The sequence below is a fragment of the Drosophila navojoa genome, chromosome 5 (assembly GCF_054131105.1).
Source record: "Drosophila navojoa isolate 15081-1374.11 chromosome 5, UAZ_NAV_1.0, whole genome shotgun sequence".
In the NCBI taxonomy this organism is placed as follows: domain Eukaryota; kingdom Metazoa; phylum Arthropoda; class Insecta; order Diptera; family Drosophilidae; genus Drosophila; species Drosophila navojoa.
The window spans coordinates 1,035,737-1,059,385 of NC_142893.1; the positions used below are offsets into that span (position 1 = coordinate 1,035,737).

The 23,649-nt window shown below is 41.9% G+C and overlaps 2 protein-coding genes across 2 annotated transcripts; one reads left to right on the plus strand and one right to left on the minus strand.

Annotated features, from left to right (window-relative positions):
- The first annotated feature begins 7,415 nt into the window (after positions 1 to 7,415).
- hbn (aristaless related homeobox homeobrain) lies at positions 7,416 to 15,692 on the plus strand. Its single transcript, XM_018105816.3, has 5 exons — positions 7,416 to 7,917; positions 10,827 to 11,166; positions 11,709 to 11,838; positions 14,658 to 14,745; positions 14,836 to 15,692. The coding sequence occupies exons 1-5, from the start codon at positions 7,749 to 7,751 to the stop codon at positions 15,360 to 15,362; spliced, it is 1,254 nt and encodes a 417-aa protein (XP_017961305.1). The 5' UTR covers positions 7,416 to 7,748; the 3' UTR covers positions 15,363 to 15,692.
- Positions 15,693 to 22,068: 6,376 nt separating this feature from the next.
- LOC108654479 (uncharacterized) lies at positions 22,069 to 22,670 on the minus strand. Its single transcript, XM_018105821.3, has 2 exons — positions 22,486 to 22,670; positions 22,069 to 22,424 (listed from the first exon to the last, which is right to left on the minus strand). Exons 1-2 carry the CDS (start codon positions 22,547 to 22,549, stop codon positions 22,300 to 22,302), a joined length of 189 nt encoding a protein of 62 aa, XP_017961310.1. The 5' UTR covers positions 22,550 to 22,670; the 3' UTR covers positions 22,069 to 22,299.
- Between the last annotated feature and the right edge of the window lie 979 nt (positions 22,671 to 23,649).

The following is a 23,649-nucleotide window of genomic DNA, read 5'->3' on the forward strand; positions in this document are numbered from 1 at the left end:
GTTTAGGGAAACATTTTCCAGCTAGACTGGCTTAGCCTGAATTACTTTATCCACTCGTATATTCAAGTTTTCGAGCTTATCCCATTACAGTTGGGAGACATGTAATTAGTGCAATAATAATGATAATATTAGTTGTCTTATTTACCTTATACTGACTTATTTGTTGTCTACTTCAACTATTTTTTTTCCTACTCAACTTTATTCCATTTCTAATTAAGTAATTTCTATATCAAATGCTGTTCTCTTAGTTAGATGCCCATTTACAATGCATTACATATACATATATATGTATATATACTGAAGCTGTTGTCTCTGTGTGTGTTTAAGCTCATGTCGTCACCTCTCTCTCTCTTTCTCTCTCTCTCTCTCTCTCTCTCTAGCTCGCCTCTTTCGCGCTCCCTCTGTTAATCAAAAACCTAGCGTCGTTTTCCAAACAATTACAGCCAAATTGCATTGAAATGAAATTTCGCAGCGTTTTTCACTGTTCGATTTTTTTTTTTTTTCTGCAATTCACTGGCAATTTTCACGACTATATTTCCCACTCTATATTCTACTGTTTTTTCCTTTTACCTATTTTGTTGATTTTTTTTGGGCCCAAAACCCGAAAAAATTTCATTACGATTCACAGGCCCAAAAAAAAAAAAACAAAAATCGACGCACAAAAGTAGGCAACGCAAAATTGCAAAATGCAGAACAAAGCGAAGCAAAAAATCCCCAAAAAGAAGAGAAAAAGAAGCAGAGCCGAGCAGACAACACAACGAAAGCAAAAACAACAGCCGCAACTGCAGCTGCAGCAGACAAAGATTAAATGAACGCTAAACTCGCCGAAACAAAAAAATGGCGACCACACACACGCACACTCTCGTCGTCTCGCTCCCTCTCCCGGCGAGCAGCGGGCATATGTGCTAATCGCTGAGCGTTGACTTTTTGTTGCATCTTTTAGGCGCAAACGTTTATTGCATTTAGTTTTCATTTTCGTGGTTCGTGCCGCAAAAACTCAAACAAAAAACACAAAACCAAAAAAAAAAAAAGGATAGAGAGATAAAGAACATTTAACGAGAAATTGCACTCGCACTCGGCGTGTGAGTGTGTGTGAGTGTGTGTGAGTGTGGCTGCATAAATGAATAAAAATGCCAACTTATTTGCACATGCTGAGAAATTTTTTAAAATTTTTATAAATAAACACAACAAAAAACAACAACAAAAATGTAACAAATTTCATTTCTGCAACGTTTTTGTTTGAGTTAAATTGTGGGCAAGTTTTTCCGAGTGCGAGGCGGGGCTGGGGCGCGGCTTTTCGGCAGGGCAAATAAGGAAATTTACAGCACTTGTGCAAACTCACACACACACACACACACACACACACACATAGAGTATCTCACAACACACACACATTCGCTGGCAGACGCAATTGAATGCAATTTTGCATGGTATATTAAAAATTTTTTGCCCAGTTCTTATTATGACCTGTAAAAGCGGAATATGTATGGGGTATAATAGAGTAGGAGAGATAGAGTATGAGAAAGTACTCTAAATGCATACAAGTTGAGGGTATATGAAATAGTGTGTTTCTATGTAAGATCATATATTGAAGTGTGCAGTAATTTCTAGGCTAAGCTACTAAAGAATAGAGGGAGATATACGAGAGCTGTCTAAGCTCTATAGAAAAACTATAAGGATTCGATTTTCTTTTTTCTTATACATAAACTGATTTAAGAACTCGCGCATCTCAAGAAAACTTCGCACAGGGTATTTATGCCATCCAGGGCTACGTTTCTGGAGAAATTAGTTTCCCTGGCATTTCCATGTTTAATCATCCAGCTCAATATAACATACAGGGTATCTGCTAGTCGTGCATGCCCTGTCGAACCCCCTCTTTTATGCAACTGTTTCTTTTTGGTTCATTTCTTTTTGGGTGCCAATTGTGTGTTACATTTCCGCTTGCCAAGAGGAGCCCCAGGGGAGCGAGAGTGGGGCATGGGGTGTAGGGTGCCGAGTAGGGTGTGTAGGGCGTGTGGGGTGTCTGCGTGTTGCACTTTTTATTTTATTACGCGCACATTATGATGCACACAGCAACAATAACAATGAAAACCGTTTTTAATGAAATTTTTGAACAAGTTGCATGGCAGGGGCGTAGGCTGGGGGGCGGGCCGCTCGAGAAGGGGGGGGGCCTAGTGAAAATGTGGGTGCAATAAGCAGCGCTTCTGGCACTGGATGGCCACTCAACAGCATCTCTCATCATTTGCATGCGAATTGATTTCTCAATTGTTTACGGCCTCGGACCCAAACACACACATGTGAAGCGGTGAAGATATCTCTCTCCCTCTCCCTCTCTCTCCTGCTCTCTCTCTGTGGATCTTTCGAGTCTCAACTATATAATTTTCACCGAAATTTTTGCTTTGTCAGCATTTTCTTTTGGGCATTTTCTTTTCAGCACGCTTCACACACGCACAAAAGGTGTGTGATTACAATTGTTGTTGTGGTGCCACGCCCACTCATATGCACAGAAGCCGCTCAGGAGGGAAAGAGTGCGATTCTCTCCATTGTACTTGCTGTTGTTTTTTTCTTCGCCTTCTTCTTCTTCTTCTCTTCTGTTGTTTGTTTGGCTACACTTTTGCATATTTGGTCAAGTTCCTTTGTTCGGCCCGGCCATTTGGTCATTTCTTCGGCATTGTTTGGCTTTGGCCAATTTTTATGTAATTCAAGTGCACAACAATGGCACAGGTAATTCAGAGGAACTGCTGGCCTAGCATGTGGGTGAGTGTGCGCCTGACTTCCCTCACTCGCACGCTCAGCCACTCGCCTAATTAGCTGGAACTGGCACATATCCATATAGTTTGATCTGTCCTGTTCTTTTTGCGGTCGGCTCCGTCTTTCATCTGGGTTTTGTGGAAATGCATATGTGTGAACGGGCCTCGAACGGGTGTCAATTTGCTCCAGATTAGGCTGCATGCGTGGGCAGCTAAACACGGTTTATCTCCCATTTCGCATCAAGAGTTCCGTTCCAAGTGGCCGCGCGCGTCTTCCTGTCTGGCTCAGACTCCTGCTACTCCTGCTGCTGCTACTCCTGCTGCTGCTGCTGCCTCTGGGCTTAATAAAACGTTTCAATATTGTTAGCCCGAAAAATGCAAGACACAGCTTCAACTAGGATATTTATATGCGGTCTGTGGTTGAGGCCAAGCGGAAGCCTTCATTTACTATGGCTGCCATCGCTCCCCTCTCTCCCTCTCTCTCTCACTCTATGGCTGTCGCTGTCTCTGTGTGCACTGACTGAATATTAAATTATGAAACTAAATGTCAAACAAGCGCTTGGTTTCACTTGGCTCGCAAATGGCCCAGCCACCCAGCCCCTCCCATTCCTGCTGCTGCTGCTGCTTCTGGTCTTGTTTGATTATGGCCACAAGCAGCAAAGGATATTGAATAATTTATATATATATACAGGGGTGTATATATTGGATATTAAGTATGAGTGTGTGTATGTGTGCGTGTGTGTGTGTGGGTGTGTGTTGAGCAAAGCCAGCTGCGGTTGCTGTCCAGCCAAATAGCTAAAGAGCAAAGCAGCCCAAGAGACGAGCTGCTCATTTATACACATACACACACACGCACACAAATGTAAATATATACATCTATATGAAATTTATAGACATTTGAAAACTATTTGTAATATGCAATTTGCTAGGTTATCAAAATACAGGGTGCTTAACTAAATTTAAATGGAGTTGCAGTAAGGCATAGAGATGGCTTCAATCGAAGACTTTATCGAACTCCTTAATTGAGTTCATTCTATAGAGTTGCTATATCATCTCAACTGTGCCCAAGGCATAAAGAAGTCTGCTTTGCTATGTAAACTCTGATGGCATTTTATTCGAAATTTGTTTACTTAAACTGGAATTCTTTCAAGATATTGAAATTCATATTCTAAAGTACTCTTTCATCTTGTGTTCTTCCTAACTTCCCATTTAAAATACTCGTAAAGCAATGCAAACTTATGTACATTTTTTCTAATATATATATATATATATATATATATATATATATAGGTAAAGTATCTTTAGCACTAATTATATCAAACAACCCATACTAATATATATACATACATATATAGAAAACTTATAAAGTTGGAAACTAGCACCTCAAACTTGTGTATGCTTATATGATATGTGCTAGTTGTTCAAGGATTTCTATTTTAGCAGTACCACTTGAAATCTTTCCAAAATTTTACTATACCTATCACGACATTCATTATAAATCTGGATTTGTATGTGTTGTATAAGAGCTATGTATATAAAATGTCGGTTATACTTATATTTAAGTAGATCTAGCTACAAAATAATCCTAAGTCAGTAATAACTATCATTATCTATGAGACCTGATCAAATTAGCAGTCTCATGCATATCATGTCACGTCATAAATGTCTCTGCGGATGTGTATACGTCTAACTAAGCCCATATTTTACTTACCTTTCATTATTTGCGTTTATAATTAAGAAGTCAATCCCTTTTATGAACTCAAGCTCAGCCTCAAATGTCAGCAGCAGTTATTTAACCTCCCCCGCACACAATTAGCTCAAAAGGGTTCGGGGGCGCAAGTCGCAAATTGAAAACCCCCAGCGCAAAGCAGCCATAAACCCAAAACCCAATACCGAGAACCCAAACCCAAGCCCAGAACAAAACTCCCCCCCAGCAAGAAGACAAAATGCTCTCGCTCTCTCTCGCTCAGCATCCGGCAGACAATGCAAGGCAGACGCTAAGTAGACGAAAAGTTTTTAGTTGGATTATGTGTGTGCTGGGCTGGGTAAGGCTGGAGGACACCCCCTCCAGTGCACACACACACACGCACGCACACTTGCAGACAAAATTCGTTTTATTACTTTGATATATTAGATTTAATGGTTAAGAAAAATGTTGCCAGCAGCAGCAGCAGCAGCAGCTATCACACACACACACACACATACACACGAACACAGACGTACGCACACATTTAGCTTTAGTTGGAGTAGCTGAGCTATTGTCCTCGTGGGTGTTTTGTGGGTCGTCGTCGTCGCAGTTAACCTTATTAAAAGGTGAACACAGCCATCGCACCGAAGAGAATTGCCACAATGTGTTTACACGCAAGCCAGAGGGGGGAGGCCAGGCGGAGGGCTGGCATACAGCCAGAGAGAGAGCGAGAGGAGGTGGGACAACACGATAATGACCTCGACGGGCAGGCAAAGCCAGCTCTGCCAGCTCTGCCAGCTCTGCGTGTCTGCGGCCAATCAGAATGAGCGAAAGCTGCGCATGTCCAATGAGAGAGCAGTAAATTGCATAGATAACTGGAATGGCCTAATGCAAGGGTCGGGAGAGACTGCGGGTCGGTTGGGTTGGCTCGCCACATTGATGTGCTAATTTAGAAATTACATTGAAGTGCGCTGCTCAATGAGTTTGAGTTTGAGTTTGACTTTGATTCAATTTGTCATTTCACACTTTGAGCTAAATGGCTTTCAAATGGAGGCAGCAGTGAAGAGGCCCGCTGAAGTGGTACAAAGCAAAGCGAGAAAAAACTAAATCTTGATGTATGTGCTGATCAATTAGCACACAAATTAAACAGAGAGCAGAGAGAGTGGCTGAGCAGGAGGTGGCTCACGAATCGATCAGGCTGGCTGGCTCAGGCGGCATGGCTCACGGCTCAAGGATCGGGGATCATGCGTGGCAGGTAGGCGCATAGCTGGGCTTCGCACCTTAGTCCTTAGCTCTATATTAAACGAACGTGCAATCGGATTGCTGAATGAAATCTGCAAAGTGTCCTATGAAAATATGATTAGGCGCAATGCTAATCGGGCAGGACTAAGCGACATAGCGTCTCCCGACAGGTCCCGGATCGTCTCTGTGTGTGTGTGTGTGTGTGGCGTCACACATCTGGCACCTTAATGAGTTTTGATACTTGTTCATTGCTTCCAGCGAAAACTACGCGCATTGCGGCGCATTGTGCACGGTTTTTGGCTTTGGCTTTGGCTTTGGCTTTGTTTTGGCCACAGCTCACAAAAGGAGAATAGAGAAATTGTGTAAGATTTGCATTCTTCTCGCATTGTCCGGGCCACCTTTTGTTATTATGCAACCTGCGCTAGCCAAGGGCATTGCATAAGCGGCAGCGCGATTGGACAGGACACTCGACATGCGTAAGCCTCAAGGCTCAATCAAATCCAGCCAGGCGACGAGGCAAGCGACAAGGCTGTAGAGTGCTTAAAATATGCGCTCGGACTGCGAGCTGGCTCTAGTATTTTTTTAGGCCTGTGTAAAAAATAATTTCAGAATTGTTTAAGGAAATAGATTAACTAAGGCTTACAGAGATCTGGGTGATCCAAGTGGTTATGCTTGGAACTAGATCTTGCAGATGGATTATCATGTTTATTAGTATTTTAAAATTTATATACAACTTTCTAAAAACTAAATTCAGACGTTCCTTATTTGTAAGACTAATATTTAAATTACATATTAATATCAAGAAATGCTTATAAATGTATTAAATTGTATTGAAATGATAATTATTATGAGAAATTTATTTTATTTTATTTTATTTGTAATATTTGACTATTTTAAAATTATTAAAATAATTATGTTAAGAAAATATTTTTAAAATATTGCAGATTTGTTCCTCAAAACTTATCTATTTTATAGATCAGCCAGTGCTGTACCTCATTTGCCTGCAGATCTGTTTATGCTGAATGAAACCCTTCCTCAATCGCTTCCCATTTAAGACGTTGGCTAAGCAAAGGGATTTCTTCATTGAGCATTTGGATTGTTCAATGAAACGATGCTCAATCCCCGGGCAGAGATCATAAACGATGCGGCGACAAGGTGCGCGATTTGCCGAAGAAGGTTCATAAAAAAGCGGAAATCATAAATGGCCGATTTTCGCCCAGCTGCAGGTAGAAACTAAACTTGCTTGTGATTTGTTGACCGGTCGCGAATGTCGGAGTGAGTGAGAGCAAGGGAGAGGCAGATAGACAGAGCGTGTGCTCATGTACATGCGTGTGTGTGTGTGTGTGTGTGTGCGTGCGTGTCGAGTGACTAACTAGCAGAGCTTCATATTAATGAGTGAAATTTATGAAATAAATAAAATTTAATCAGCAAACATAGTTGCACAGCTAAATGGCAAATAAACTGCCCAAGCGGGAGAGTGAGGCAGCCAGAGCGGGATGGAGATAGCTCGCAATGAGAGCGTGAGCGCGGGCTGAGCGAGAGAGAGCCGCCCCTTGCGAGTAAGTGCGTGCGTGCGAAACTCACCCTGTGCGCAAGCGAGATAGCGCGACAGCGCAGGATAACGGACACCGCCAAGGCGCAGCCCATTTCACTTGCTAACAACAACAACAGCAGCAACAGCAACAACAAGAATTACTAGAATAAACGCCTCTCTGGCGTATTTAATGGCTTGACTGAGCGTTCGCCGAGCTCAGTCGGTGGTTGTTGATCGCTGCCAGCGTACGTGTCTTTGTCCAGCTGAGCGAACCAACAACAACTACAGAAACGTACCCAAAACCCAATCGAAGTTTTTGGTTAATAACATTCTTGAGTGCGTGCGCGTTTTTCACTTTAACAATCAAAAATTGTGAACAAAAGCGAATAAAAAACCAACAAGAAATTGCAATAAACAAGAGAATTAATTATAAATTAAAATTCAACAAATAAACGCAATTCGAGTGCAATTCCGAGTTTAGTGCGCCGGGTCAGGCACGTTGCCAGCTGCTGCTGCTAGAGCTGTACGTCAATTAATGCTTGAAAGCCTGCCCTTTGAGATGATGACAACAACAACATCGGCACAGCACTCGAACATCATGCCACCAGCCATGCGACCTGTACAGGAGAGCCCCGTTTCGCGACCACGCGCCGTCTACAGCATCGATCAGATACTGGGCAATCAGCATCAAACGAAGCGAAGTGGTGAGTGCTCAAGATAATGATTGTATATGATTACAGTTTATTTATGAGTGGGTTAGATAGAGATATACATAGATTATATGATAGTTAACAATCATCAATATCAATATTGTTGAGCCAAGTACTGAAGCACCCATAACTACATTGAGTTGATTTTGCCGTCGCTGATCTCAGCCGGTGCAATTCAACAAGTTATTTTCTAGATTAACCAACTATACGAATATATATATATATTATAAATCCAACAGCATATTATTGAATACATGCTGAGATATACGCAATCATTTGCCAGATTATAGCTGTGACTTGGCCATAATATCTATAAGCTAAGTTTTGCTTGAAGTTTGGCTATATCATTCAATGATTATTTCAATTAATTTGTTTAAACAGTGTATAAACGAATATCTCTATAAATAGTTTCATATTTCACTAACATTGCAGTCTTCAGTAACTTTGTTGGCTCAGTTTTTGGGCCCTAATGAAGTAGAAAAGAAAGTTTCCGGCATGTAATACTATTTTCTATGGTCATATTTCACATGTATCGCTTATGATTTTGTCAAAGTTCTTTAAACTCATTTGCTATATCTGAAATGTTCAAATATGTTATGAATTCAGACAAATTTCTCCCTCATTTAGACTTAGTTTTTATCATAGTTATATATTCTATATAAATCTACGCTCTGAGCTGATTATATTGTTGGTTCTTTAAATAATTTCATATACCAAATGTGTGCTATATCTTGAATATACTTGGGATATATGCATATATTTATATAGATATAGATTTGTGCACATAGATCTGTAGATCATGTCGCTCCAATTTAACTCAAATGTATAAAATAATATAAAATCTAAAAAAAAATGGAAAAAAGTTCGAATATTTGTTGAACGTTTTTCTTAAAAATTGTAAAGATACCCAATAGTTTCGGTTAGCTTATGCTTTTCAAAAAATTGTACAGTAAGCCCCCCCTTTTGACAGAGCCTGCCCCAAGCGCGCATCGTTACCTGCTGGGGCTTCAATGTGTTGATGCTCCGGCTTAAACCACATCAAAGGACATCCAATCCATTCACATCATATGCAAATGAGGAGCAGGACATGACCATAGTTTGTTTTTTTCTCGCTTCTGCCTCTTCCTCTTCTGCTGCTTCTGCTTCCCCTTTGTGTTTGGGGTTGTTGGGGCTTAACTACATAAAGCTTGGCCATGTTTCACACGCAAAAAGAGACGGGAACTGGGACGGGGATGGGTCGATTGTATGGACACCGTGTAGTGGGCGTGGCCGACGGCATGCTGAGTGAGCGCGCAGCCAGGACGAGCCGAAAAAATGAGAAAGAATCGTTGAAGGCGAAGCCGAAATGAATCGCAATCAAAACATATCACGACATTGATATGCTGCCAGTTGGGCGACATAATGAGACGCTGGGCCATCATTAGAACCGTAATTAGATTGAGATCAGGATCGGGCAGCAGCAGCGGCAGCGGCAGCGGCAGCGGCAGCTGGTGGAGTAGGAGTCGCAGCGCTGCACCCAGAGTATTTGTCAACAAGGTAACAATTTGTGACAACGTGCGCACCGCAGGACATATCCTGCCACGCTCAATCGCGTATCCTGCTAGCTCCAGCGAGTGCTGCGTAATTTGATGCCTTTTAGCAAATTACCTTTTTCGCCACAACAAGCGGCCGAAAATGTTGCGAGCTGCTCGATGCTGGCGCCCTGCTGTGCCGGCAAGGACATTCGCATCCTTAATTTGAGGTTCATTAAAATTTGATTACATATGAGGCTGGAGCGAGAAAAAGAAACCAGCTCAGCCAGCCGGCGCTGGGCGTGTGAAAGGACCTGGCAAGGATCACACAAAAGGGTTGCAATTGTAGCCAAGCCCGAAAATCCTTTTCTGCTCAAGTTAAATTTTTCATAATTATTTATTATTGATTGCCAAATCAAATATACATAATATATATACCCCATAGTCTATGTGTGTGGAGAGTGCGCACACTTGAAAAAGCTTTAAACGTTGCCAGAAAGGGGTTGGGCCGAGCGGGACTGGGCTTTCAATCAGCCAGGATATATCAGGATATTACTACTTCACTTACAATTCAATGCATTTTGCTTTTTCGCAGCTGCCGAAAAACGTAACTTTATTTGTATTTCCCTTTTCTTCGCTTTGGCTTTGCAATACCCTACAGCAGCGAGGGTATTCGAAGTTCCTTAGGCAACATGTAACACGGAATGGCGCGAAAGTTTCTGAGATTTAGCTGATATGAAGGATGGTCAGATCATAACATAGAATAAAGCCATAGATCTGGAGGCTTATCTGAATTGAGCTGGGATTTGAGATATTATAGTCTAGAATAAAGACAGAATAAATGGCCTAAAGTGAAAATTAGCCAGGATATAGCTAAGATATAGCGAGAATAAAGCTGAAGCTTAACTGGAAAGCAGCTAAGATGGACAAGATGTTATATCGGTTTGGCAGTCTATAGATAGATCTCTCCTGACTCTTCGATGCATTTCCATATCAGCTTATCAGCTGGATAATAAGTAAAGAGCTGTTTCTTTAATGCAAATTGGACTTAGTTTATCACATTAAAAATATAATCTGTAGTCCCTTCATATCCCTCTCCGTCTCCCTCTATCTTTCACTCTCTTTTGCCGCTAGAGTATTACAGCTTCGGCTCTAACCTTTTCGCCTTTACTCGTCTGTTTTTATTTCCGTTTTTCCTTTTTTTTTTTTGTTGCCTTTGCCCTTTCAGTTTTATTCGCAAGTCAAACACGAATCGCCAAACTTTGAAACACTTGAAATCAATTGAATTTGGCAAACTTTTGATTTTTAGCTCTTGATTATGAAGAGCCTCAGCTTAAATGTATTTCCATTACAATTTCTCTCCCTCTCTCGCTCGCCCTCTCTCTCTCTCAGATACGCCCAATGAGGTGCTGATAACTCACGCGCATCACATACATCATCTGCATAACAGCAGCAACGGCAACAACAACAACAACAACAACGGTAGCAACAATGGCTTGTTGCAGCATCAACAACTTCAACAACTGCAGCAACAACATCACCATCATCAGCTACAACAGCAACATCAGCAGCAACAACAACAACAGCAACAACAACCGTTGCCCGGCAAGCGTGAGGACTCGCCCACGAATACGGAGAGCGGCCTGGATGTGGACAACGATGATGATTTATCCTCGAGTCTGAATAACGGCCACGATCTGGGCGATATGGAGAGGCCGCGGAAAGTTCGTAGGTAGGTAAATCGACTATCGATAAGACATCGATAACAATGTAGTACGAAAAGGGAGTGTTGGAGTTGATGATACCTCTTAAGTCGTAGTGCTACTAGGAGAAAAGATAGAGGAGGTTTAAAGAGAAAGAAGATACAGAAGAGTAAATGAAAAGAACAAGGTAAAACATAGTGAAGATAAAATACGAGAAGAGGAGCAGAGTAGAAAGCAAGAGTAGAAGAAGAGACAGCAAAGGCAAGAAATTAAATATGAAATGGAGAATTCTTCTCTTCCCAGAATAAAATCAATAAAAGAGAAGTCACAAAGCTGCACACGCAGATATGCCCTGCCTGGGCATACGGTAACAGGGTATCAACAAGGATACTCAGGCTTGTTAACAAGCCGCTTAGCAGATAAAATCGTATTAGCCCATTGTTGGGCCCATTAAAAAGCAACTAAAAGCAATTCATTGTTATCAGCCGCTGCATCAGCATCGTCATCGTCGCCATCATCATCATCTCAGTCTTACCCTCTGTTTAATGCTCTATTTCGATGTGTTTTTCAGATCTCGGACAACTTTTACAACATTTCAATTGCATCAATTGGAACGCGCGTTCGAGAAGACACAATATCCGGATGTGTTCACAAGGGAGGATCTGGCCATGAGGCTCGACCTAAGCGAAGCACGCGTTCAGGTACATACATGCCCCCCGCCTCTCTCCCTCTTTCTCCACATCTATCTATATCTCTCTCTTTTCTATATGTATGTGTGTGTGTGTGCTTATTTGATAGCTACTTAACCGAGCAATTGAGTATTTTAGCTGCTGATTATGTAATTATTTACGGCTTAGAGCAGGCAGGTCAGGCACACAAAGCTAAAGCGGCTTAAACAGCAGCACGAAATACACTTGGAGAAAAAGCGCACGAGTCGTAATGAAAGTAAATTGGAAATTCGATTTATTTATTTATTATAAAATCAACTCCAACTAAAGACTGAGCACTGGCAGCTGGGGCCTTCGGCTGTATTCGATATAATATCTTATGAATTTCTGAGTAAGAAATCCTTTTCAGACTCCGTTCGAATTTACAAAACTTTTTAGAACTTTACAATTTTGCATGAGTTAAATTTTTTAGTGGATTTTTTTGATAAAAACTAATTTCATTGGAAGTTTCAGCATAAATGTTCCCAGGGCAGCTTTATATATACATTTTAATTGGCCTACAAAAAAAATAATCGCGCGTGCAGGCAGAGAGTAGAGTAGCTGGGGAAGAGCAAAAACTGCCCAACAATCAGAGGACTTAATTTGTAAATAGTCTTTTAAACACTTTAGTGCACGCTTTGTATGCAAACACACACTCACACACACACACACACGCACTTAAATACTTGGGGGGTTGCAGCGTTTTTAGGGGTGGCTCAGGGACACTAGATATTTGTGATTTTCCAAATGATTTAATTCGCCAGTACCAGAAAAGTCGTTGTTGTTGTTGGTGTTGGTATTTTTATTAACTTCGCTTTGACGAGGGGGTAAACAATGAAAGTGGCTTTGCTTCACACACACACACACACATTCAATGTGAATGTAATCGAGATCCTTGCTGTGATCCTTGCTTCGCACTCGAGTTGACAGTTACACAGAAAGAGAAAGAGCGAGCGAGAGAGGGAGAGACATACACATATGTATGTATATAAATAGATAGGGCTAGAGATAGAGATGAATAAAAATGTAAAACAACTTGACCTAAGCGCTTGCCACTCACTGAGGGATTATCGCTGCGTCCTGTGCCCCGCGTGCCCCGTCCTTGTTTGTGTATGTTTCTCTGGCTGGCAGATTAAGCGTAATTGGTCATTGATTCGCATACGTTAGACGTGCACTTGGATGCCTCAAAAAAGTAACACATTTAGCAGCGCTTTTTTCAGCTGCTTGTTTTCCTCCCCCTCCCCCCCTCTCTCTCTCTCTGTCTGTGGCGTATCTATCAGTTACTTTTGTATCCTTTACTCTTTCAGCCAAGGGGTTGATAAACGGTCAATTATTTTGGGATTTGCTGACAGTCTGGCCAATTTGAAATTGAAGCACTTTTTTATCTGTTTGCATTAAAGCGCATTTTCCATGACAAATCACAATTTTTCATACACTCCTTTTTTTTTTACATTTTTTTACATTTATTTTTATAATCGCTTCAAGCGAGTTGCTTGGCGAAGAGTTTAACAAAGAGATCCAGAGTTTGTCGTAAATGAGTTCATAATATGAGTTGATACAAGTTGATGGGATTGTTGGACTAATGGAATACAAGATAAGATAGGATAGTTTGTTAATTGTATTAGAATTTAATTGTATATGGTAACAAAATCTTATTAAGCTAAACACTTTAAAGACTCATATTCAAAAAGTTAGATATTTGCTATACAGATAGTACATAAAGGTAGTATAATATTATACCATAAACTTTATAGGGTTCCATGTTTTCATTTGTCTTCATTATCATTATATCATATATAGAGCCTTAGATAAGTTGTGTGCATTGTCAGTATTATATTTTGATCGCACATGGGCGATAAATGTGTTCAGGATATCCGTGAATTCAACTTAAAGGACTTCAGTCCAGTGCGGCTCGTCCGGCTCGGCAACTGCTTGGCTGGGCTTGAAAAGTGGTTTTAGTCGCATTATAATTGCGCTGCCAACAATTAAAATCACAAGGGTTGACGGAGACTGTGTGGGTGGTAGGCGTGGCACACCCACACACACACACACACACACACAGACACAGAGGACAATAATTGGCAGCAATTATTGCAAGGAAATCGTTGCTAATTTGCAACTCGCTTCGATGCACGCATTGTTATGCCAGCCAAGGATGTGCTCTCTCTCCCTCTCTCACTCTCTCTCACTCTCATTGTATGGATGTGCGTGTGTGTGTGCCATGCTAAGTACAGGGTGTCTATAATTGCACAACTCTTCGAGCAACTTGCGCACAGTTGTCAAGTGATTTCAATTTACAAACAATTAATTTTCTTAATACAAGCCAAAGGGCAAGAGGAGCACAGACAATGCATGGACTAGCCTCATCGAAGCGGAAGTCCTGCTCGCACCCGCTGACTAGGCTAGAGGCTCGAGTCGTTTGACGAGCCAGTAGCTCTGCCACTCTCGCCCGCACTCTCTAGCTCTGCCCCTCTCTTTCTGTCTGTCAAATCACCGTTGCACACTTCCGATTGGCTGCCATTGTATTTCGGCATAGCTGCAGACTCGGGCTCAACTTTTTGCTTGGCCAGGCGAAATTACAGAAGACGTTCGTTCCACAGTGAAGACTCAAATGGACGAACAGGCGCAAGTACAGTGAAACTAGTCGCACATAATCGAGGCACTTTATATGACGTTGGTTAACTCTATGAAATTTTGATTTATAATTTAATTTCAGTTATTCTTTCTCGCTTGTTCCTTAACTTCAGTCCTTACTGTACTGTGCTGCATACGCATTTGCTAACTGCAACTCTTGTCTGTTCTCTCTCTTGCAGGTCTGGTTCCAGAATCGACGCGCCAAATGGCGTAAACGTGAGAAGTTTATGAATCAGGACAAGGCTGGCTATCTGCTGCCCGACCAAGGTGAGTCTGCAGCATAATTAAAATTTACGCCCACGCCTAAACCTAACCCTCTCTCTCTCTCTCTCTCTCTCTCTCTCTCTCTCTTTCCAGGCCTGCCCGAGTTTCCTTTGGGCATACCGTTGCCGCCGCACGCCCTGCCCGGCCACCCGCTGCCCGCCGAGTTCTGGCCTCCGCATTTCGCTCTGCACCAGCACTTCAATCCGGCTCTGCTGCCGCAGCAGCTGATGCCGCCCCACTACAAGCTGCCCAACTTCCACACGCTGCTCTCCCAGTACATGGGCCTGAGCAATCTGAATGGCATCTTCGGGGCTGGCGCTGCAGCCGCCGCGGCTGCTGCCTCTGCCTCTGCCTCCGCCTCAGTCTCCGTCGGCTATCCGCAGAACTTGTCGCTGCATTCGTCGTCGTCCTCGGCGCAGGTGAGCCCGCCCTGCAGCAACAGCAGTCCCCGCGAGAGCCCCAACTCCCTGGCCACGCACCCGCTCTCCCACGGCGCTACGACTCTGATCTCCGGCGACCTGACGCTCACCTCGACGGCAGCGCAGTCGCCGCGCAGCGCCACAGGTGGCAGCAGCAATGCCTCCACACCCGTCTCGGTGGTCACCAAGAGCGAAGACTGAAGGGCGAGCTGGCGCCGCAGCTGACATAGTGATATATATATACGGGATGGATCAAGTATATATATAGTCTAAAAGTGATATGCATATATATCATTGATCGTGTATAGTCTAGCGCTTAATTATAACATATATATATGTATATGGATCGTGTGTATATAGTCTTATGGCCAAAATGAACTTTCAGTTTGTCTCTGCGAATATTTCACAAATATTGTTTAGTTATAAGAGACTTAGTATTAAAGATCTGCTGTCATAATATCTAGTAATACTGTAAATTAATATTACCTTAAGAGCAAAAGAAAACGAAAATAAATCAAACTAAAGAACGAATTTGTTTAAACATATAAGAAAAGTATTTAAAAATATATATATTGTAGACTAAGCGAGATGAACGTTAAGCGTTATAGATGGGATATATGTATATGATATCGTGGAGATTATTGGCAACAAGCAGCAACAAGATACAATGAAGGAGCAATGGTCTGGGCATCATCTATAAGTAATCAGTGAGCGCTACAATCTGAGGATATATCTCAGTGTTTAGACTTTTTGGATAGTCATTGTAAGCTTCTTGTACAATAAAACCTCTTGGGCTAATATGTTTCATAAAAATTACATCATAATGGCTTACAGATGCTATCTCTATCGTTTGCAATTTGTTAGTTATTGTTATCGATTAAAAGTTATCGATTGAGAGTGTGGCAGTTCTATAATGTTTTCGTCAGCTATGATCTACGTCGACTTAAGCACTTAGTCATCCCTATTGTAGTTTTTGACAACTACCCCATGTAGTCAATACATATTTTTGCTGTAGATTCTATATGAGATGAGTTATGATCAATTTGTTCAGCATGTCTTACTTCTATAAATCTCTAATAGTAAATACTCTAAAGGCCGTGAATACCTGCTTTTCAACAACTAATTGAACTTTAACTTGTTTCAATTATTCTGCCGACTTTATTTCATTTTATTCAATGTTGTTTCCCAAAGCCGAGGCGCAACAATTAACAATTGATCAAAGTAAGACTCAAGTAGTTGCTCTCCATAGTTATAATGATGCCCATTCTATGGGATTGTTGTAGTAGCTCGCTCTCTGAGCATAATGCCCATTATGCACTGAGCTGTCGACCTTTTCTGCTGCTGCTGCTGCTGCTGCTGATGATGATCGAGTCAATGGAGCTGATCCTCGGGAATGGCCATGGACTGTAACAACCCCGAGAGGTACGCGAAATGCTGCCCGTTGTTTCTTCGACTCAATCAAAAGAATCAATCTTGATATTATGTCAGATGGAAACACTGGGCAGGGGGAGCAGGAGTCGCTGCCGTTGCAGCAATCGCATTGTGAGCCACAGACAGCAGCGGAAACAAGCAGCCAACAAGGATGTGAGCTAAAGGATTTGCACAGCGCACTTCAAGTGCAGCTCCTCCCCGCTCGACCTACCCCTCTCTCAGCTACCCCTAAGCCAGAGATTTCTCTGCGTGCTCTCGCCCCTTCGGTCACATGCAGTGCTAAATGCCGTATTGATATCTCGTAATTTGTGCCATAATTACTTTTTAATAATTTCTGTGGCGCCACAGGGCGTCGCATTGTGTGCGACAAGTTTCTCTCCTTTCAGGTCGAGTCTCAGCGTCAGCTTCCAGCTTCCAGCTGAATTTGATTACACTTAACATTCTGTGAGGTCAAAATCAAATTCATTGCACAAATACTACAGCAGTTGCCATCATCATCATCATCATCATCATCATCAGCATCATCATCATCATCATCATTGGGTTGAATGCGACTTAACGGATTTGTCACTGGCAACTCGAGTCGCCTTTCATAAAGCAGCGTCGCGCATTCGTCAAAAGAAGCTTTCATATAAAACTCATATGCAAATTCCTCTTTTCAGTTCTTCCCCCTTTTTCTCCCTTTTTTTCTGTGGGCGTGGCAGCCAAAAGACAGCCCCAGCCTCAGCCCCAGGGCCGCCCAAACTCTTTATATTTGTGTCTGTGCTCCGTTTGCCAGTTAAATGTATCCAGCAATCGAGTTGTTGTTGTTGTTGTTGTTGTGGGTTTACGAGATGTAGATGAATGAATGGATGGATGCATATGTAATAAGCTGAACTAAGCAGTTAAATGAACGTCGTTAAATTAACGAGGAACTGGACGACAAGAGAGAGAGAGAGAGAGAGAGAGACAGAGAGAGAGAGAGAGAAACAGAGAGAGAGATATATATATAAGAGAGATATATAAATAAGTTGTCAAGATATATAATGTGAATATTAGTATTATTATTAGACTAAAGAAAGGTAGAGAAAAGTTACGAGATCTATGAATAGGAGCAGGAGAATTTAAAGAGTCGTCAACAGAGAAATAGAAAGAGGTTGAGAATGTGAGGAATATAAGTAAACAGAGTGAGTGAGAGAGATTGAAAGAGAGAAAGGAAGAGAGTTAGATATTTATATAGAAAGAGATAGATATACAAATATATAGAGTTGGTCTTAAATGGAAAGGTGAATAGATAGATAGATAGACAAAGAGAGAAAGAGAGACTGAGAGAGATAGAAACAAGAGTAGAGATTAAGTAGCAGAACGAGTTAATATACGAGTTAAGAGATATCTTCTAGAGATTTACAATAGCATATAACTAAGAAGTATTACATAGAAAATATATAAATAATATATATATATATACATTTTAGAGTTAGAGAAAAATTGAATAGAGAACTATAAGAAACAAAGTTATAGAAATCATATATTTCGTACAGCATGAAAAGTGAACTACCCCATGAACGTTCCCATTTACTTAAATCTTCTTGGTTCCCACTTGTTGTTAGGGTATTCAGCTGTCGCCTTTGCCTCGCAGGCCTTTCATCTTGTTTCTATCAACGAAAATTCAATAAGTTGAAGTAGATCTTTTATTTGTGCAAGTGTTTGGCCAAGCTGCATGAAGTCGCAACGGCAGGATTTTGTCCTTGGTTCTGTGTGTGTGTGTGAGTGTGTGTATTTGAGTGTGAGTGAGTGTATGTGTGTGTGTGTGTGCAAGGATTTTCATTCAGTGTGCAAATGCAGCGCGCTACTCTGCGGGCTATAAATATATGAAATTTATCAAGTGGCCTTTTGAGTTTTCGTTTTTTTGGCTCTATGAAATTGAGTGTCGAGTGCCTTTGTGTATTTGCATTCACCTTGTAAAGGAAAGAGAGAGAGAGAGAGAGAGAGAGAGAGAGAGAGAGAGAGAGAGAGACTGTATGAGTGTACGGATGTGTTTGGGTGTGTGTATATCAAACATAATCAAGCACATTGGCATTTCGCTTGCAGTTTTATTATGAACCTCTTCAGCGGTCGAACAATGAAATGAAAATCAATTTTGGGAACGACACTCAGAAAGCTCGAGCGCATTAAAACTGGCAACAGTTGCTCATAGACGGGGCGTACTGTACAAGGGAGACACTTGAAGAGCTGCGCACATTTATATGCCAAATGAGCGCGACAGCAAAAAACACAACGGAGGGCGGGTAGTGATCGACTAGAAGATACCCAGACAGAGATTGATGGCTGACGGAAATAGGTTTATACTACTTGGAAAAGGCTTTTTATTTATGTGTATTTGGCAAGAGTATTGAGATAACGAGAACTAGTTGTTAGCACATGATTAATATATTATTCAGGAATATTTATTTCAAATTTCAAATTGTTAGCTTGAGCCGTTCTCGAGATTTTTTATGTTTATACAGAGGCATAAATGGAAGCTCGAGAGGACAGACAGTCAAATAGTCAGAGACATCAACTTGATCTGGCATATCTATAAATTCTATGCCACGCCCTTTACTGCCTCTTGGCTGGCTTACTCTAGCAACCAATATACCCTGCGCACAGAAAACTTTCATTGGGCTCACAAAGATGGCAAGAAATGTGAATACAGCGGTAATTAAACAAGTTAAATCCGCTCAACAGATGCTCAAGTCAGATTTTTCTACAGTTTCGTGCTGTTTACCGCAGCAGCAGCAGCAGCAGCATCATCAGAATGAGAATCAGCATCTGCAGCATCATCAGCCGCCTGCAGCACTTAAGAAATTATTATAAATTCATCAAAAAGTTGTCAGCAACATAATTATGCGGCTTGTCTACGGCGCTCGCCTCTTATGTCTATGTATGTGTGCATGTGGGGGCGTTTGCTAATGAGCGCCATTTTGTTTTTCACTTCAAGGATAATTACGATAATTTAAGAGAGGCAAACAGAGAGAGAGAGAGCGAGAGAGAATCTGGGCATATCGCATGACGCAGCAGATTGAGGATCGCTGATCACACCGCAAGGCGCATTGGCAACAATTACTGAACAGGATATATCCTGTGAGGAAGTTTGGGCGACAGTCGCTCGAGTTGTCACGAAATGCGATACTTTTTCTTGTCACACCAAAGCGAGCCGCCAGGAGCGAGAGATCCTTCTGCTTGAGAGTGAAGTGAAGTGAAGTGAAGTTTTGCAGCGCTGACTTCAATGAGCTAAGTCGGCAGCAGCAGCAGCAGCAGCAGCTGAGCGTCTGATCCTTGTTGTCCTTGTTATCCTTGTTGTGATTAAAGTATGAGAAATAGCCGCCGTCGCATTCGGCCTTTTGTTGAGCGTTTCGGTTTCATGCCTGATTTCACTCGATTTGTTGTTTATCTGCATTGCTGACCAGGTAACAGTAGCCAGATCCTGGCGATGTCCTGGCCATCTACTGGCTCTACTGGCTCTACTGGCTCAGCTGCCAGCTCCGACTCCTCTGTGCAATTGTGCAGTTAATTGTCCGCTCATTAGCCAATGGTCGCCCAGACAATTCCTAGCTGCTCACAAAGGCCTCTTGACGACATTTTATTTGTGTTTCTGTTGTCACGGTGTCCTTTGCAGGATTTGCTGCTCTGTGCTCACTTTGATATTGATACTTTTCACAATGGCTGATTTCTATGCGTAGATCTAGCAGGGATATCAAAATAAAATCAAGCCGTGTGTTGTGTAATGAGAGTTAATGTCGCAGAAGATAAACGAAATTTGATACACCGTAAAGAGACTTTTATTTATAGAAATGTGGTAAAAGGACATATCTCAAATTGAATATAAATGCAATGAAATAACATTTAATAACTTTATTTTATTAGCTGAAACTAAAACATAAACTGAGCTTAAGAAATTGTTTATTAGAGGAATGAGGAAACAGTAAGGCAAGCTCTTCGTATGTCCTGGATCCTGCGCATATAAATGGAATTTTAAATTCACGAATACATCTGGAACAAATTCTTCTCTTTAGATCCCAGCGAGAAATCGAAGAAAGCCAGCTTGATCTTAAGATCTCTTGATCCAAAGTGAACTTCTACATAAATAGTCTTACTTCAGAGTAAGGGCAGTCCACACTCGATTAAGTGAACACCTCGTGATTGTGTGCTCTATAAGAATGGCTTTTGGCACGCTCATACAGGAAACTTTCTACGTGTTGCCATCATAGTGTTTATATACGACTATCGCAACGCCGTAGAGCTCCGTTTTGCATAGACGCATTGCTGGAATGGGCGGCTATAAAAAGGCGAACTCCCTACTCTTAGCAAAGCAAACAAGCCATGCCCATTTACAATGATAATAAATTAAATAAACAAACAAATATATCAAAATATGGAGCAAACTACAACAACAACAACAACAACAAAATACTATTAAATTAAGTTAATCAAATGTGAGCGATGTGAAATTGAGCAGCTGCTGAACACCAAACGAAAGGCAAATGTGGAAACGAGGAGGTGTAGATAGGAGTGTGTGTGTGTGTGTGACTGTATACTCATATGTGTGTGTGTGTGTGTGTGGTGTTTGCCTGTGCAGTTACACCTTGCTGGCAGGCATTCAAAACACAACCACAGACTCATAAATAATATTCATAAAAAAAGTAACAAATGTGAGCTGGTTAGGCCAGCACCGACTGCAGAATACTCGCTCAAAACTTGAATAAAGTGAAATTTATAAGAAAAAGAGTTCTTTATTAAATATATAGTATAGTATAGTATAGTAAATATAGTACGTAACACCGTATTGTTAACCAGTATAAGAGCAGTTTGCCTCAGCTCCAAAACTTTGTGATCTACGTCTGAGCTGAAGTGAACTGAACTACATTGCGACTCTTTGGCAAATCCACCCTCCTCTAAAGTCTTACCTCTATATGTCTAATATGTATTGTTATGGAGTACTAATGCCAATGCTCATATCTTACGAATTGCAAGCCTATAGTCCTTATAAGATCTTAATAATAAGACTGAAGCTGAAGTTTGCAGTCTAGTTATCTTCCTTTAGTCACGCCCTCATTGGGCGCAGGCAAAAGATTCGAGTACCCTCTAGCCTCTGCCAATATTCAAATGTCCGCAACCAAAATGCTCAATCTGGACCAGCTTGAGCGGGCATCCAAAAGGCGACAATAGCTTGAGTGCGAGTTTTTTTTTGCTAGGGTTAGTTCAGAGTTATATAGATGTGTGTGGGTGCGTGTGTGTGTGTGAAAGCTGTTAAATTTTGTTTACATTTTGTTTACTCAACGACGCGGAAAACTAGTGAAACACACAGCGAGACAGAGACAGAAACAGAGTGAGAGTGAGAGAGAGTGAGAGCCTCGCGCCTGGTAAGCATGTTACAAACTATTTGAAGTCACACCTGACTGAGAATTTGCTACCCCTTTTGGCATACCCTGCACCCAGCTGGAGAGAGGGGCGGGCATTGAGTGTATTTGATTTTAATTAAATTTCCGAAACTTTGTCACAATTTGTGTCTTTCGCTAGTTTCGCTCTCCCGCTTCTGTCCGTCCGCCCGCCCGCTCTCACATGAGGCGCTCGCGCGCTGTGACGCGGCAGGAGTGGGCGCAGCGAACGCGGCAGGTGTGGCTGCTGATGACTTTGCCGCTGATTTTGAATAGCTTCATTCTACATACATATGCTGGCCCGCGTCGTGCTAGACCTCGTCGTGGTAGTACTGCTTCAGCCGAAGGGACTCCGGCTGCCCCAGCTCCTGCCATGGCTCGGAGAGGCTGTTCAGCTGCTGCAGCAGCTGCGGCGAGCGCGCCAGGTGAGTGCGCTCTGCAAGGGTAAAGCTTTAGCTTAGATCTAATTCAATCGAAGTCAATCGCTGTGCACTTGCCCAATTCGCTGCTTATGTAGTTAATGCTGGCATTCGTCTGCCATTCATCGTCGGCGAAGGGCATTTTGCTAAACTCAAAGTCGGAAATTCTCTCAGCTCAGATGTGAATTTTGAATTTTGTTTGGCCTAAATGATTTGTTTGAGCCAGAGCCAGAGCCAGGGCCCGCCTCGACTCGAATCGAGTCGAATTGAATGGAGTTTCTAGGTCGACTCGATTGACGCGCAATTGGACCAATTATTACGCCCGATTTAATAAACTCAATGGGGCTCTTAGCTGCTCTAAGTGCGTGCTAATCGAAGGAGAAAAAAAACTTACAGAACAGTGAAGACAGAGACAGAGAGAGACAGAGAGGGAGACAGTGAGTGAGCGGGATGCAGCGTGTCTATGAAATTGTTAAGCACATCAAACGAAATTGATGACAATTGAAGCTGCTGCGTCCTTTTCCTTCTCTCAGACAGACAGCAGCTCTTCCTCTTCTTTTTCTTCTACTGCTTCGCCTCCCCTCATTCACGCTAACTGCGGAAGCAGGAAACGCGCCGCAAATTTCAAAGTTTGAGCTGCGACTGTTGTCGCTTTGTTGAAGTCTTTTTGCCAAATTAATTTTATTTCTTATACATCTATAAGGAGAGATATTTTTTTGATCTGCCAAGCCTGGAAATTGAGCACAATTTTCTTTTCACTTTTCGCATTTCCTATGATTAGGCGACGATTATAATAAATGCGAATTTCCTTGGCCATTTCCGCAGCTGTGGCCATGAATTCAGCCAGCTGCTTGGGGCACTTTACCGTCAGCTTTTGCCAGGGGGCGTGGCCAGTGGGCTGTGTGGTCCATAAGAGAAGATGAGTTGAGAATATTATTTATTGGCATAACTGGGGAAAGTAAGAAGACTTTTGATTTGCATACGATTGTGAAAATTTTACATATTTGGCTCAAACTGTGAAATCTTTCTCATTTTGGCTAAAATCGAATAGAACTTATGTGTATCTGACCCGAAGCGGGTTGATTTTGAGTATTTCCTTCTGCTCAAGACTTTTCATGTCTACGAGAAATATTTAAGATTTCGAATAAATCTTGGATATGAATAAGCTGATTTTTTAAGCAGAATATAAACTAGGAGTAGGAGCTTAAACTTCCTTAGATCTTATGACGTCTTTAAATCATA